The 15,000-nt window shown below is 36.2% G+C and overlaps 1 protein-coding gene across 1 annotated transcript in view; it reads right to left on the reverse strand.

The window, feature by feature from the left end:
* Nucleotides 1-6,684: 6,684 nt before the first annotated feature.
* The window catches only part of LOC118764059, a 51,687-nt gene continuing 43,371 nt past the window's right edge, over nt 6,685-15,000 (reverse strand). The window contains exons 5-6 of the mRNA XM_036504381.1: nt 9,990-10,139; nt 6,685-6,788 (exon numbers count right to left, since the gene is read on the reverse strand). Coding sequence (XP_036360274.1) covers nt 6,685-6,788; nt 9,990-10,139 — 254 coding nt within the window. The remainder of the gene's footprint in view (nt 6,789-9,989; nt 10,140-15,000) is intronic.

Below are 15,000 nucleotides of genomic sequence, written 5' to 3' on the forward strand. Positions count from 1 at the left end.
GAAGCCGTGGGGGATTTGAAACCCAGAACGCAGACGGCTGGAAACAGTGACCGCAAACTATCCGATCCGATGTTCTTAGAGTTCAACCAATCCACAGTCTTAGATTAATACTTTCGTTAACGACCTTGAAAAAACAAAACAAAAACGACAGACAAAGTTACTTATGGTAGGGTGTGAACTCTAAGCGCAGTGTAGTGGAACAAATATCGCAACGTATAAAATCCGACATTTTAACACTCAGAAAAATATCTGCTGGAAAATAGAAACATCTGCAAGTTTGTGAGCTGACTTATGGAAAGTTACTTTTGGTAATGCAATTGGTTTTAATGGTCCCAATAGGCAGGCCTAGTGATTATCAATAGTTATAATTTACAGCCTTACATTTGCTTATTTTGATGGAAGTGCCAATGAGTTTAAAAATAAATAGGTATTGATTTGGCCTTTTTATGTTTAATCAATGCAGTATTCATAAATTACGTTAGAGCCTCATTCTAAAATAATTCTGTTATACCTTCAGAGAATCCCTTAGAGACAGATTTTGATTTAGACTTAGCTTAGTTCCATCAGCTTCAATGTTAGACATTATTATATTATATATATATATATAATATATATATTATTTATATAATATTATATTATATATATATATATATATGTATATGTATATATATATGTATATATATATATATATATATATATATATATATATATATATATATGTATATATAATAATATATATATATATATATAATATATATATTATATATAGATATATATAATATATATATTATATATATATAATATACATATATATATGTATATATATATATATATATATATATTATATATAATGTATATATATATTATATATGGCCGAAGTTAAGTTAATATTTGTCATTTCCTGAATAATCCCGCTGTGCATACATGTGCGAATATATATGTGTATGTGTGCGCACGCGTGCGTGTGTTGAATAAAACGCTTTTGGTAGTGGACAGCATAAAATAATAATAATAACACTCTCTATATAGCAAATATCCCCCCACAAAAAATAACTACCACCAGCAGGCTAGGTACTCAGAGTAAACTCTTATACGTCTATGTTCATGTGAATGTATATACATAGAAACACATATTATCTCTGTATTCTTTTCATGTAATAAATTATGAAAGAATGTCATCATATTGGCATATGTATTTTCTATTAAGATGGCTTTCATGTTTACTCTCGTTTATCAGCTTTTCTATTTTCCTTTGGTCGGCCCGAGGCTATAGTAGAAGACACTTGTCCAAGGTGTTATGCAGTGGGACCGAACCCGGAACCATGTGGTTGGGAAGGAAGCTACTTATCACTCAGCCACGCCTGCACCCATATATATATATATCTGGATGTTTTGTTGTCCTTTTTTGTATCACCTAGTTGTAGGATGTTTGCGTTCTTGTCCCATTTTGCATTATATATATATATATATATATATATATATATATATACATATATATATATATATATATATATATATATATATAATATAATATATATATGTGTGTGTGTGTGTGTGTGTGTGTGTGTGTGTGTATGTGTGTGTGTGTGTGCGTGTGTGTGTATGTATGTATGTATGTATACACTGAAAGAACAAAATAGAAACAAACACATATTCTTATGATGAATAGATATGTTTATAATAAAAAAAAAACCTTGATATTCTGGAGAAATGTGATCAATCTAAGACTCGTGTGTTAAATACAAGATATAAATGATTTTAATAGGAAAATACAAAAGCTGATGAACTAGAGTAAACATGGAAGCCATCTTAATAGAAAATGCATATGCCTATATGATGACATTCTTTCATAATTTATTACATGAAAAGAATACAGAGATAATATGTCTTTCTCTGTATATACATTCACATGAATATAGACGTATAAGAGTATACGAAGAGGATACACAAAATGTGTATGTATAAATAAATATATAAATGAATAAATAAATAAATAAATAAATAAATGCAAATGGTTATTCGACGAAAACAAATATGTTAAGTGATTGTTCAATGCTTGATTGTATTTCTTATTTGTTTATCTATTTATGATTTCGGTTATGTTTGTGGAAACACATACTTCAAAACGTATAAACAAAATGCACACACATGTCAGTGTGTATGCGTGTATGCACATGCGTTTGTGTGTGCGTGCATATATATAAATACATATATATATATATATATATATATATATATATATATATATATATATATATATATATATATATATATATATGGTGATATATAATATATATATATACAAACATACACACCTAGATATATATAAACATATATATATATATAAAACTCTCATGAACGAATATGTATTTATACGATACATACATACATACAAATTTCTTCATCTTTCTGATTTGTTATGAGTTTAAATCAAAATATTAAATATTCATATCTGAATATATAAATATACCTGAACTTATTGATAAATTTTCGAATATAAGTAAGTATGTTAGTAAGTTTGCATCTATGCTTGTGTGTATGTCACTCTTAGTACAACCGATAACATGCAGCTTAGTATATGATCTGACAGTCGGCTACTAAACATGGCTGCTTGGTGAGGAGAATAATTTTCATTGGATGATTTCGCTGGACGACAAGCAAAGCCAGTCAAACGGCGGATGAACTGAGCAGCGTCAACGATTATCAAACAGTTGGATGGGGAGAGACCTCTAGTCTTTTGTTTCAGTATCTTTTTAGGAGAAAGAAAACTCTGCTGAAACACCTACGATTTCGTTTGCATTCATTCATTGTTATAATCTAATTCTTCTTGAAGGCGGCGAGCTGGCAGAATCGTTAGCACGCTGGGTGAAATGCTTAGCGGTATTTCGTCTGTCGCTACGTTCTGAGTTCAAATTCCGCCGAGGTCGACTTTGCCTTTCATCCTTTCGGGGGTCGATAAATTAAGTACCAGTTACGCACTGGGGTCGATGTAATCGACTTAATCCGTTTATCTGTCCTTGTTTGTCCTCTCTGTGTTTAGGCCCTTGTGGGTAGTAAAGATGATACAATCTAATTCTTCTTTTTGGGCAAATGCATACGTTGTGTAGAGAATAACATTGGCCATATGTAGAACATTCCTCACTTTAAAAAAAGGTTCAGATTTAAGCATCGCTTCATTTTCAACATCTCTGTTGTTTGCATACTATGGGTGGCCATTGAAAAAGGCAAAACACTCAATGTATGAAAAATTCTAAGTTGGAACGAATGCATGCGTCAGCGTGAATGGTACACTCTCTGAATACCTGCTGCAGGCGGTGCCCATTGTTACCACATCTGTGCAAAAGAGTTTACGTCCCTCGAAGGACTGAAGAGCCACATCCATGCTGCTCATATTTAATAGAACAACCGAGAGATGGCATTGCTTAAACTTCGGTTGCAGCCATCAAGCATGCATGCATTCATGTATGTATATATACACATATGCATGTGTGTATGTATGTATGCATGTACATATGCACGTGTGTATGTATGTATTTATGTAGTATGTATGTATGTATGTATGTATGTATGTGCGTATGTGTATGTATGTGTGTGTGTGTATGTATGTATGTTTGTATGTATTTTTCTACTCTAGGCACAAGGCCCGATGTATGTATATTTTATGCATGTTTAATGTATGTATATGAAAACGAGTCAATGTATATATGTATGTATGTATGTATGTATGTATGCATATATGTATGTATGTATGTATGTATGTATGTATGTATGTATGTATGTATGTATGTATGTCTCCTTCCATTCACAAGTTCTCCATAGAGCATCTGCTTAGGAATACTTCTATCCTTCATTCTAATAAGGTGTCCAGTCCAACGCAACCGGTGCTTGTGCACCATCGCCTAAATACCCAAGATATCAGCTGTCCTCAGGATCTGTGTGTCTGGAATTTTTGAGGTCCAGCTAACATTGAAAATGTGTCTGAGACATCTCTGATGAAAACGTTCAAGGACCCTTACCTGACGTTTGTACAGGGTGAGCTGCGCGAAAGCGCACGGCTCGTATAGTGAATGGGGAAAGCTTGGTCTGCAATGTTTGCAGTCGTGTATGCTTGTCAAGAGCAAGGCTCATTAGCCACCAACGGAGCCGCAAACGCAAAATATAAGTTAGTCCTAGAGCGCACAATGTTCCTGAAGGTCGGCAATGGTCTTCCTCGGTCACGAGTGGACGGCCATCATCATATATCATGTATGTATGTATGTAAAGACCCCCTTCGGTCATGAATGACCATGGGATTGCACCTAGAAAGTTACCCTCCTAGACACAAGTCCGGGCAAGGTTGTCTATGGAAGACCAGCAGTCGCCCATGCATACCAGCCTCCCCTCTCCACGCCACCAGTGTTATCCAAGGGAAAGACAAAGGTCGATACAGCTTGGCCCCTGTGACGTCGCAACTCATTTCTACAGCTGAGTGAACTGGAGCAACGTGAAATAAAGTGCTTTGCTCAAGAACACAACACGCAGCCCGGTCCGGGATTCGAGCTTACAAACTCACGATCGTAAGCTCGACGCTCTAACCACTGAGCCATTGTATGTATGTATGTATGTATGTATGTATGTATGTATGTATGTATGTATGTATGTATGTTTGTATGTATCTGTGTGTGCATGTGGATGTATGTATGTGTGTATGTGCGTGAGTCGTTGTGTGTGTGTGTGAGTGTTGTTGTGTGTGTTAAGTATAACTTTTCATCAGATATTAGATAAACAAGTCTCCAACTAGGTGACAAGACCCCTTTTGTTGGGTATGTTTAGAAAGCATCTAGGCATTAATATAAGCTTTCAGTTTTTCTTTTTCTTTTTGAAATACGCATGAATGTATTTCACTTCTCTTTATTCATACATTAAAATTCCCCTGAAACGCACATAAAAAATATTTTCTAAGAAATAATGTCTTTTAAGGAAATTCAAACGTTGTTATTTGCTGTTGTCGCCGTGTTTTTGTTACTTAACAACAACAGCAACAACAACAACAGGAGTATACCAAAATAATCATCTGCTTTAGAAATTGATAAAAAAAACAACGCCTTTGAAATTTTTAGTGTTCCAGCAACACAAGGAATTTATAAAAGTCAGATGAAGTAGGTTGTTGTATAATCTTGTTTTATATAGAATCATAGAACATTGTTTATGTAGAAAATGGGTGGGGAGGGGGAAACGACTGACAAGATAAATTACAGGAATTGTGAGGTCGATAAATTAGAGGAAGTGTAAGGTCACCTCATGATACGTGTGCTCAAATCCGCATAAGAGAAGAGCAGTTTCGTTCCGTTAAGCTTTTGAACAGGACAGCTCTATACAACAAAACAAACCCCACTACACTCTACACAACAAAACCTCACTTCACCTAACAATAGGACGGACACACACACACATATATATATATACACACACACACACACATATACATATATATTTCCGAATTTGTGTAAATGTGTATAGATAATACATTATTTGAATAAAGTTACACCATGCTCTGGTTTTCACGTTTTCTATTATTGTATTTTTAAAAATTCTTTTGCAATGTTGAAGTGTATTAAATATTAAAAAAAATATTTAGTAAAATTCATAAAGTTCAATTAGCGCTTTCATACGTTCTTAGTAATCATCAAATTTCAAAATGTATTGACTGACAGTTGACTTCTTGATAACTGTAGTAAAATGACTGACTTCTCCCTTTTTATACCTTTTAAAAGGCTCCGACAAGCAGAATTTTTCGAATACGGTTTTGACCAATCAGCATACAGCTTAAACGTCACAATTTGTCGGGAGCACCGATATTACTGGCAGACCCCACTTCTCTGATTTCTCTATTGATGTTCTCCTTCAGTTGCACCAGGGTCTCCGGTTTGTTGATGCAAACCCTCTCTTTCAGGTATCCCCACAAGAAAAAAATTCGGGCTTGTCAAGTCTTGGGAACGTGAAGGCCATTCAAAGTAGACCTCATACATGGTTCCATATATATATATATATATATATTTATATTACTAGCTGTACCCATAGAAATTCCACGTTTCTCTTGAAAACTTGAAGATTGTTCGAAATTTATAGATAGTTTTGAAATACTCTTTACTCTCTTTTACTCTTTTACTTGTTTCAGCCATTTGACTGTGGCCATGCTGGAGCACCGCCTTTAGTCGAGCAAATCGACCCCAGGACTTATTCTTTGTAAGCCTAGTACTTATTCTATCGGTCTCTTTTGTCGAACCGCTAAGTTACGAGGACATAAACACACCAGCATCCGTTGTCAAGCATGTTGGGTGGGAAAACACTGACAGAAAACGTATGCACACACATACATACATATGATATATATATATATCTATATATATATATATATATATATATATATATATATATATATATATATATATATATATATATAATATATACATATATGCGACGGGCTTCTTTCAGTTTCCGTCTACCAAATCCACTCACAAGGCTTTGGTCGGCCCGCGGCTATAGTAGAAGACACTTGCGCAAGGTGCCATGCAGTGGGACTGAACCCGGAATCATGTGGTTGGTAAGCAAGCTACTTACCACACAGCCACTCCTGTTTTTTTTGTTTCGTTTCCGAATGTCTGTTTTTTCCAGAACTGTTTGTTTCTTGAATTCGCTCAAAGTTCAATAGGTAGTACTTCTGAAGATGCAGTGTTTGGGAATAACATCTTTGAAAATTATCTTCTTTGTTGTACACTTTTCACCTCTTTTACTTTGACAGTTATTATCTGTTATTCACGAACAACAGATAGGAAAATCAAGAAGTGAATTCTTTTAGGAACCTGTATACGCCCGTGAGAAAAAACTTGCGCCTTAAAATCTTGTGACTTGTTCACCATTGAAAACACTAAACGTATTGGAAATTGATCAATCTCAAAAACGCAAGGTAAAAGATAAATTGGCATCACTTAGGCAGATTTTGATCCATGGAATAAGACCTTTGATTTTGAGTGTGCATTATCAATCACCTCGATATCCATGCAGATATTGTAGAGGTTAGTAATTTATATGCTTATTACGTTACATAATCCTTGTGGAAGGGATCTATTTCGTAAGAGCCAAACTATTACACCAAGGCATTAATTCAAATTTATGAGGTGGCATTTACTTCAGATAATACTAACCTCTTCGTCATTCATGCCGCAACGGATTTTCTCGTATATCTTCCGAATTTGGTAACTTCCCTCTTCTCTTAAACTTTTCGCGAATCTTCGTTCGTTCGTTCGTTCGTTCGTTTATTGCTTCTCTTCGCATTTTCATGCTGACTATGTTATCAAAATTACTGAAAGTGTTATTGAAAGAATAATGTAATCTTTTATCCTTTCGTTTACTTGTTCCAGTCATTGGATCGCGACCATGCTTGGGCACCGCCTTGAAGTACGAAGCCGAACAAATCCAACCCAGTGCTCATTCTATTGTACTAAGTTACGAGGATGTAAACCAAAACGGGTTGCCAAGCGATGGTGAAGGATTAACACAAACGTTCACACACACATACACACAAACGTACACACACACACAAACGTACACACACACACAAACGTACACACACACACACACACACACACACACACACACACACACACACACAGCGCACACTCGCACACACGCTAGCACTCCGTCGGCTACGACGACGTGGATTCCAGCTGATCCGATCAGCGGAACAGCCTGTTAGTGAAATTAACGTGTAAGTGGCTGAGCATTCCAGAGACACATATGCTCTTGTAACGTAGATCTCAGGGTGTTTCAGCGTGACACAAAATGTGACAAAGTTGGCCCTTTGAAATACACGTACAACTCATTCTTGCAAGCTGAGTGAACTGGAGCAACGAGAAATAAAGTGTCTTGCCCAAGGGCACAATGCGCTACTGGGAATCGAACTCACGACGTTACGATCTTCAACCGAATATCCAAATCACTTAACTTTTTTTTTTTTTTGCTTTTTCAACGGTTTTAATAAGCTTGAGGCTTTTCCGATGACAAGACTTGTATTTAAGAAAGAGACTGGAAGTGGAGCTGTCGCTGTTGAGGTCTAGCCGAGGCCCACGAAATATAGTGCGGGTAACCTTCAGTCAGAAACACCAATGGCCGTTGCCGCAGCTCCTCCGTCTGCATCATGGTGCGATGTCAACACCACACGCCTCATGTGCTTTAGCTTGCGAGCTGAGGCGGCGGTGTACCAGGGTGTAGAATTTAGAATCAGCACATGAGAGATTAGTTTAATACGTTATTCAAAATCGTTATCGCGTGGAGCAAAATGCTTAGCGGCATTTCAACCGTATTTATGTTCCGAGTTCAGATTCCGCCCAGGTCGACTCTGTCTTTCATCCCTTCTCAGGGTAGATAAAATAATTAACGGTTAAACACTGGGGTCGATGTAATCGACTTAGCCCCTTCCTCGGTCTTACTGTCCTTGAGCCAAAATTTTAAGCCAAAATTTCTACCTTAAGAATTTTCCATTATAAATTCCTTCTCACATTCACTTTTATTTGTCTAATCTTGGTTTACCCTTTGTTAATCAGCATACAAGGAATATTTTCCTCTTTGTAATCATATCTTGTGCTTGCTTTATACATCTTTGGTCTATTTTCGTGGCTTACATTTTTTTCTGTTTTCCAGTTTGATGTGGCATTCGCGTTGTTTGTATTTTTCCTTTTTTTGTCGTGTTATTCACATTCTTGTTTGCATTTTGTATTCACGTTATTCATTTATTCTTCTGTTTGTTTCAGTCATTAGACTGTGACCATGCTGGAGCACCGCCTGGGAGGATTTAAATCTGAAACTTGGTTCTTAATCTACGGGTTCCTTTTAACCGAACTGTCAGTGTTATGAATACGAAAGTAAACACCAGTTATTAAGCAGTGAGAGATATACCCGAATGCACATGCGCGCACACACATACATACACATAAATACATACATACAAATACACATACGTACATACATATGTGTATACACACGTACATACATACATACATACACGTATGTACATACATATGCATACACAAGTATATACATATATACACATACGTTCATATATATACGTGTATATACACGTACATACATACACACATTTGTTCATGCATATGTGTATAAACACGTACCTACATACATACACATACATATGCACATAGACGAACTCACACTTACATATATACGACGTGTTTCTATACAGCATTCATAAGGGATTGCTTTATATTTTACGATTATTATTATTATTATTATTGAGTGAGAGAGCAGTGCATGCCATCAAAGTGACACTGGGGTAAAATATACGAAGCCCAGTATACCCATCATGACTACCCATCTGATAAGGGTACACCAGGCACATGCATCACAAGCATATGTGCGCCACATGGTGATCTCATATCAAGATAAACAGAGCATGACCTTGCAGGTTGGGCCCAGTTAGAATTTTCTTCTGATCGAGTAGCCCAACCCGCTCAAAAGGTCTCTGAATAAGGATTGTTTAAGGATGCTGAACGAACCACCCACGTTTCCAAAGGTGAATTATCCAAATCTCTAAGAATTCCTTTCAACACATGGCTATGATGCTCCCCCACTACTTCTGCTTGTGATCAGAGATGCACATATTGTCAGCCACTGAGGGACATGGTCAACTGGTTAAGGTCAAACAACTGACAAGCAAATCTGTGGTATTGAGCAGAATATTTGCTGCAGCCCATCTTTTATACCAAGACAAAACAATGTACATGATAACACTTCCAATCAGTTAAAATCAGAAGCCAAGTGAGCCACTGCCTGGTACTGCATCAGAGCATTTATTATTATTATTATTATTATTATTATTATTATTATTATTATTATTATTAGTAGTAGTAGTAGTAGTAGGAGGAGGAGGAGTAGTAGTAGTAGTAAGAATTCAAATGGTCGTGTGCAACCGGTAAAGAAAGTGTTTGTTCACTTACTTGTGCAAATCTCTCCCGGAGCGCGCACTATGTCGGGTGAAATGTCATCGTAACCTGCTTTACATTTGCACAAAAATGATTTCATGTAATGTGTACAGGTGGCGTTCAGGCTGCAGTAGTTGTAACTGGAATCTTGACAGTGGTTGTATTCTGAAAAAACAAAAAAAAAACAAAACATAAATAACAACAACAATGACATCAACAGCAAAATCAAAACTTCAAAACCACATTCAACACTTTTATAACAAATCTTCACTTTATTATTGGCTTTCAGAGAACGTCCTTCTCTCCATCCATCCATCCGTCCGCCTGTCTGTCTGTCTGTCTGTCTGTCTGTCTGTCTATCTATCTGCGCACGCACACGCACACACACACACACACAGACACAGACACATACACACACAAACCTGTTGTGCTGATGCAGGCTATTAAGTCAGAAACACGTGCCGCGATTATCCTCTTATCTCCAAGTAACAAAGCCTGTCTTTTTTTCCTTATTGGCATGTCAGTTTTGCAGAGTTCTTGATTCTTCAGATATCTTCCCCATCGCAAGTGGAGCTATCTTTAATTGTCCTTAATCATCAATGGTGACACTTCTTCCACAAGCAGCGATAAGTCAAATAAATCAAATATCTATGTTGTATATCGCATTATGTACTTGCATTTGTCCATGTTCTTCAAATACATGCCTAGGCTACTTTGATTTACCTCACTAAGCTCATTTTTGTTTATATACATACACGCATGCATACATGTACAGACGCAATACATATATTATATATATACATACACATATATCTATGCATGTATGTACACACACATATATGTATGCATGTATATATATGTATATATATATATATATATATATATATATATATATATATATATATATATATATATATATGATTCACATGAATGTGGTACTTAAGCTGAGGCATCAGAATTTAGTACGGTATTATCCATACAATTTCAAAGTAAGGTGATTAAAATCAAAATAAGCAACAAGGATATCCAGAGGGAATGCAGTACGATCGTTTCATACAAGTCCATTTAATTGAACAATGTAGTCATTACGTCAATTTAAAATGCAGAGCAATCCTTTGCATTTTAAATTGATGTAATGATTGCATTGTTCAATTAAATGAAGTTGCATGAAACGATCGTACTGCATTATCTCTGAATATCCTTGTTACTTATCTATCTATCTATCTATCTATCTATCTATCTATCTATCTATCTATCTATCTATCTATCTATCTATCTGTCTATCTATCTATCTATCTATCTATCTATCTATCTATCTATCTATCTATATATATATATATAATATATATATATATATATGTATTCCACCTGCCTTCGTCTTTTGTTTATTTTCATATATATATATATATATATATATATATGCACACACATGGTGTCCAAAAACAGTGAGTTCATATAAAGGAAATAATAGTTTCTTCATAAAGTTTGTTGGGATTAGAAGTTTGAATGTGAAATTAAGGAATAAAGGAAAAAAAAGCACAGATTAAATATACTTGTTTATTTTATTTGTGTTGCTTACTTAATACAAAGTTCTAAAACTTTCTGGTCAGTAGCGACAGATAGATAGATAGATAGATAGATAGATAGATAGATAGATAGATAGATAGATAGATAGATAGATAGATAGATAGATAGATAGATAGATAGATAGATAGATAGATAGAGACATGTATGTATGCATACGTACATATTAAAAATACAGCGTAGTAAGTTTGTCTCTTGTAAGACAATACTCCAACTATGCATTTACGGTACCAATATTGGTATAAAATTCTGCGATATTTGACTGGTCCATAGGGGAAATACGAAATTCGGTAGATATTAAAATCTGAAAGTATTTATATGCGTTTGAAGCTTCTGCAGAAATAGTAATATCGACAGGTTCTGTTTCAGTAGAATGGAGGGAGGGAAGAGGCTTAAAACCAGTCATAACTTCTTTTGAATGCTGTACAGAATTACTCAGTATCTGTTATGTATAACAGTGGCAATAAATAAATAAATACTTTGATACAAAGAGCTAAAACATGCAGAGAACAATAAGTTCATGGTAGTAGTGAATTCCTTCACAATAACCGTCCATGAAATCTCAGAAATGCCAGACCAATGTTTCTGACGAAAGACCTGGAAGAGCAATATTCAGCATTCGAAAAACAGGTTAGTCATAGATAATTTTGTTGTGTAAATTCATTTCCTAATATCAACCTGAGGCTAATATTGTTTCAAATGACAGCACAAAGCCAGCAAATTTAGTGTGAAGGATAAGTAGATTAGGTATTTAATCGACACCGAAAGGATAAAAGGCGAAGTCAACCTCGAGCTTAGAACGCAAAGCCGGAAAATTGCTGCTAAGTACTTTGTCCTGTGTGCTTACAGTTTTGCCAACCCACCACATTAATATGGATATAAATTTTCCCTTTCTTCTAAATACACAAGACCTGAAATTTTGTGGGGAGAGGCTAGTTGAATACACAGACTCCAGTACTCAACTGGTACCTATTGGGTTGTCCGGAAAGTTCGTGCCGATTTTTAAAGGAAAGCAAAAGGTCAATAAATACTTGCTATTACATTTTTAATCAATCAAATATGAACCATTTTGTTTCACAATGCGTCTCCATCTTTCTTTTAACTTGAAAACACCCTCTTCCCATAATTGAGGTGGTTTCATGGCAAAGAATTCATCAAGGTATCTTTTTACGTCATCCAAGGATTTGAAATTTTTACCATTAAGACTATTCTGCAGAGACCTGAATAAGTGGAAATCCGAAGGAGCAATACTTGGTGAATATGGAGGGTGGGGTAACACATCCCAGCCGAGCTGCAGCAATTTTTGTCTGGTTCCCAAAGCATCAAGTGCCGAAAATGAACTTTCTTATCCTCCATTTTAAAGGGTTACAGAATTAACACAGGTTATAGGAACATAAATCTTCTTCCACGAAAAGATAGCTTAAAATGTGCTCTAAATGGAGGTGTAGTCAAATCCTATTTTATGGATTCAATCATGTTCTAAAATTAGTCGAAATGTAAGCTACTATAAATCGGCACGAACTTTCCGGACAACCCAGTATTTTATCGACTTCGAAGGACGAAAGGCAAAGTCGACCATAGAAACATTTGAACTAAAAAACGTTATGACGGAAGAAATGCTACTAGACATTTTGAGTTCTAACGATTCTGCTAGCTCGCCACCTTGAGGCTAATGTTAACATTAACAGGAAATATAATCTCCCTTGGACTCCGGACGGTTACATTGTGTTATATGTTGAAGATCATATTTTCAAAATTCAAGAGCAGAAATGGCTGCAAATAGCAAATTAAGGAAAAAGATGGCGAAGCCCTTATATTCCATTATGCCTTTAAAAATGTCGGTTATGCCCCGTTTTTATGAAAGGTATTGCACAACTCATAATTATCTAGTCCCAAATGTTCTTGTGGCACTACTTTCCAATGTAGCATGATGTTGTTGGTCAAACAATATACAATGCCACCAAGACGAAAGAATGGCTTAATATAAACAGAAAATATTTGTTGTATACATACATACATACGTGGAGGCGCAATGGCTCAGTGGTTAGGGCACTGGACTCGCGGTCGTAGGATCACAGTTCGATTCCCAGACCGGGCGCTGTGAGTGTTTATTGAGCAAAAGCACCTAAAGCTCCACGAGGCTCCGGCAGGTGGTGGTGGAGAAGCTTGCTGTACTATTTCACTGCAACTTTCTCTCACTCTTTCTTCCTGTTTTTGTTGTACCTATATTTCAAAGGGCCAGGCTTGTCACACTGTGTATCACGCTGAATCTCCCCAAGATCTGCGGTAAGGGAACATGTGTCTGTGGAGTGCTCAGTCACTTGCACGTTAACTTCATGAGCAGGCTGTTCCGTTGATCGGATCGACTGGAACCCTCGTCGTCGTAACAGACGGAGTGCCACGACATACATTCATGTATACATACATAACTGGCACACCATCAGTTACGACGACGGGGGTTCTAGATGATTCGATCAATGGAACAGCTTGCTCGTGAAAATAACGTGCAAGTGGCTGAGAATAGAGTGTCCTATCTCGGAGAGATTAAGCGTGACACCGAGTGTGATGAGGCTGGCCCCTTTGAAATACAGGTACTATTCATTTTTGCCAGCTGAGTGGACTGGAGCAATGTGAAATAAAGTGCTTTGCTCAAGGACACAATGCGCCGCCGGGAATCGAACTCACGACCTTACGATCGTGAGCCGAATACTCCTAGCCACTTAGCCACGCACCTTCCCACACGCATAATACATACATACATACATACATACATACATACATACATACATACATACATACATACATACATACATACATACATACATCTGTCCCTTCGTTCATACAGCTAGCCATATATGTATACGTACTTGCATGCATACATACAAACATGGATACATAATGCATACATACATAAAACAATTTACAATGCTATCGCAAAAAAGACTGTTCTGAAAAAAACTTAGAAAATTCCTCTGTTATGGAATACATTCATAAATACCAACTCAAGGAATATTGGTGGAATATTCCCATCAAAATTTCTGTCAAATGTAAACATAGCATGCCGGATATTGTTATTTGGAACTGAAGGGCAAAGGTATGTAGCATCATAGAGGCTGCTGCCTTGCAGATATAAATATCTGTTTGAAAATCAAAGAAAAAGAGGACATTTATGAACAACTGCTTCGAAACCTCCAGCTTCTATATCCAGACAATGAATTCATATTCATGCCGATAATAATTGGAGCTCTAAGTTTTGTTAGTAAATGCTAAAAGGAGAATGTGGATAAATTGGGATTTTCAGAAAGAGAAATTGACCGGCTGATTCGTACATTACAAGTGCAATCTGTGAGTGAAACAGTGAAATTACTCAAGACTTTTCTCAAGTTCTAAATGTGAATTTGTCTGTGTTAACAACATCCCAAAGATGGAGCCTTGTATCTTT

This window comes from Octopus sinensis, linkage group LG7 (assembly GCF_006345805.1).
Source record: "Octopus sinensis linkage group LG7, ASM634580v1, whole genome shotgun sequence".
In the NCBI taxonomy this organism is placed as follows: domain Eukaryota; kingdom Metazoa; phylum Mollusca; class Cephalopoda; order Octopoda; family Octopodidae; genus Octopus; species Octopus sinensis.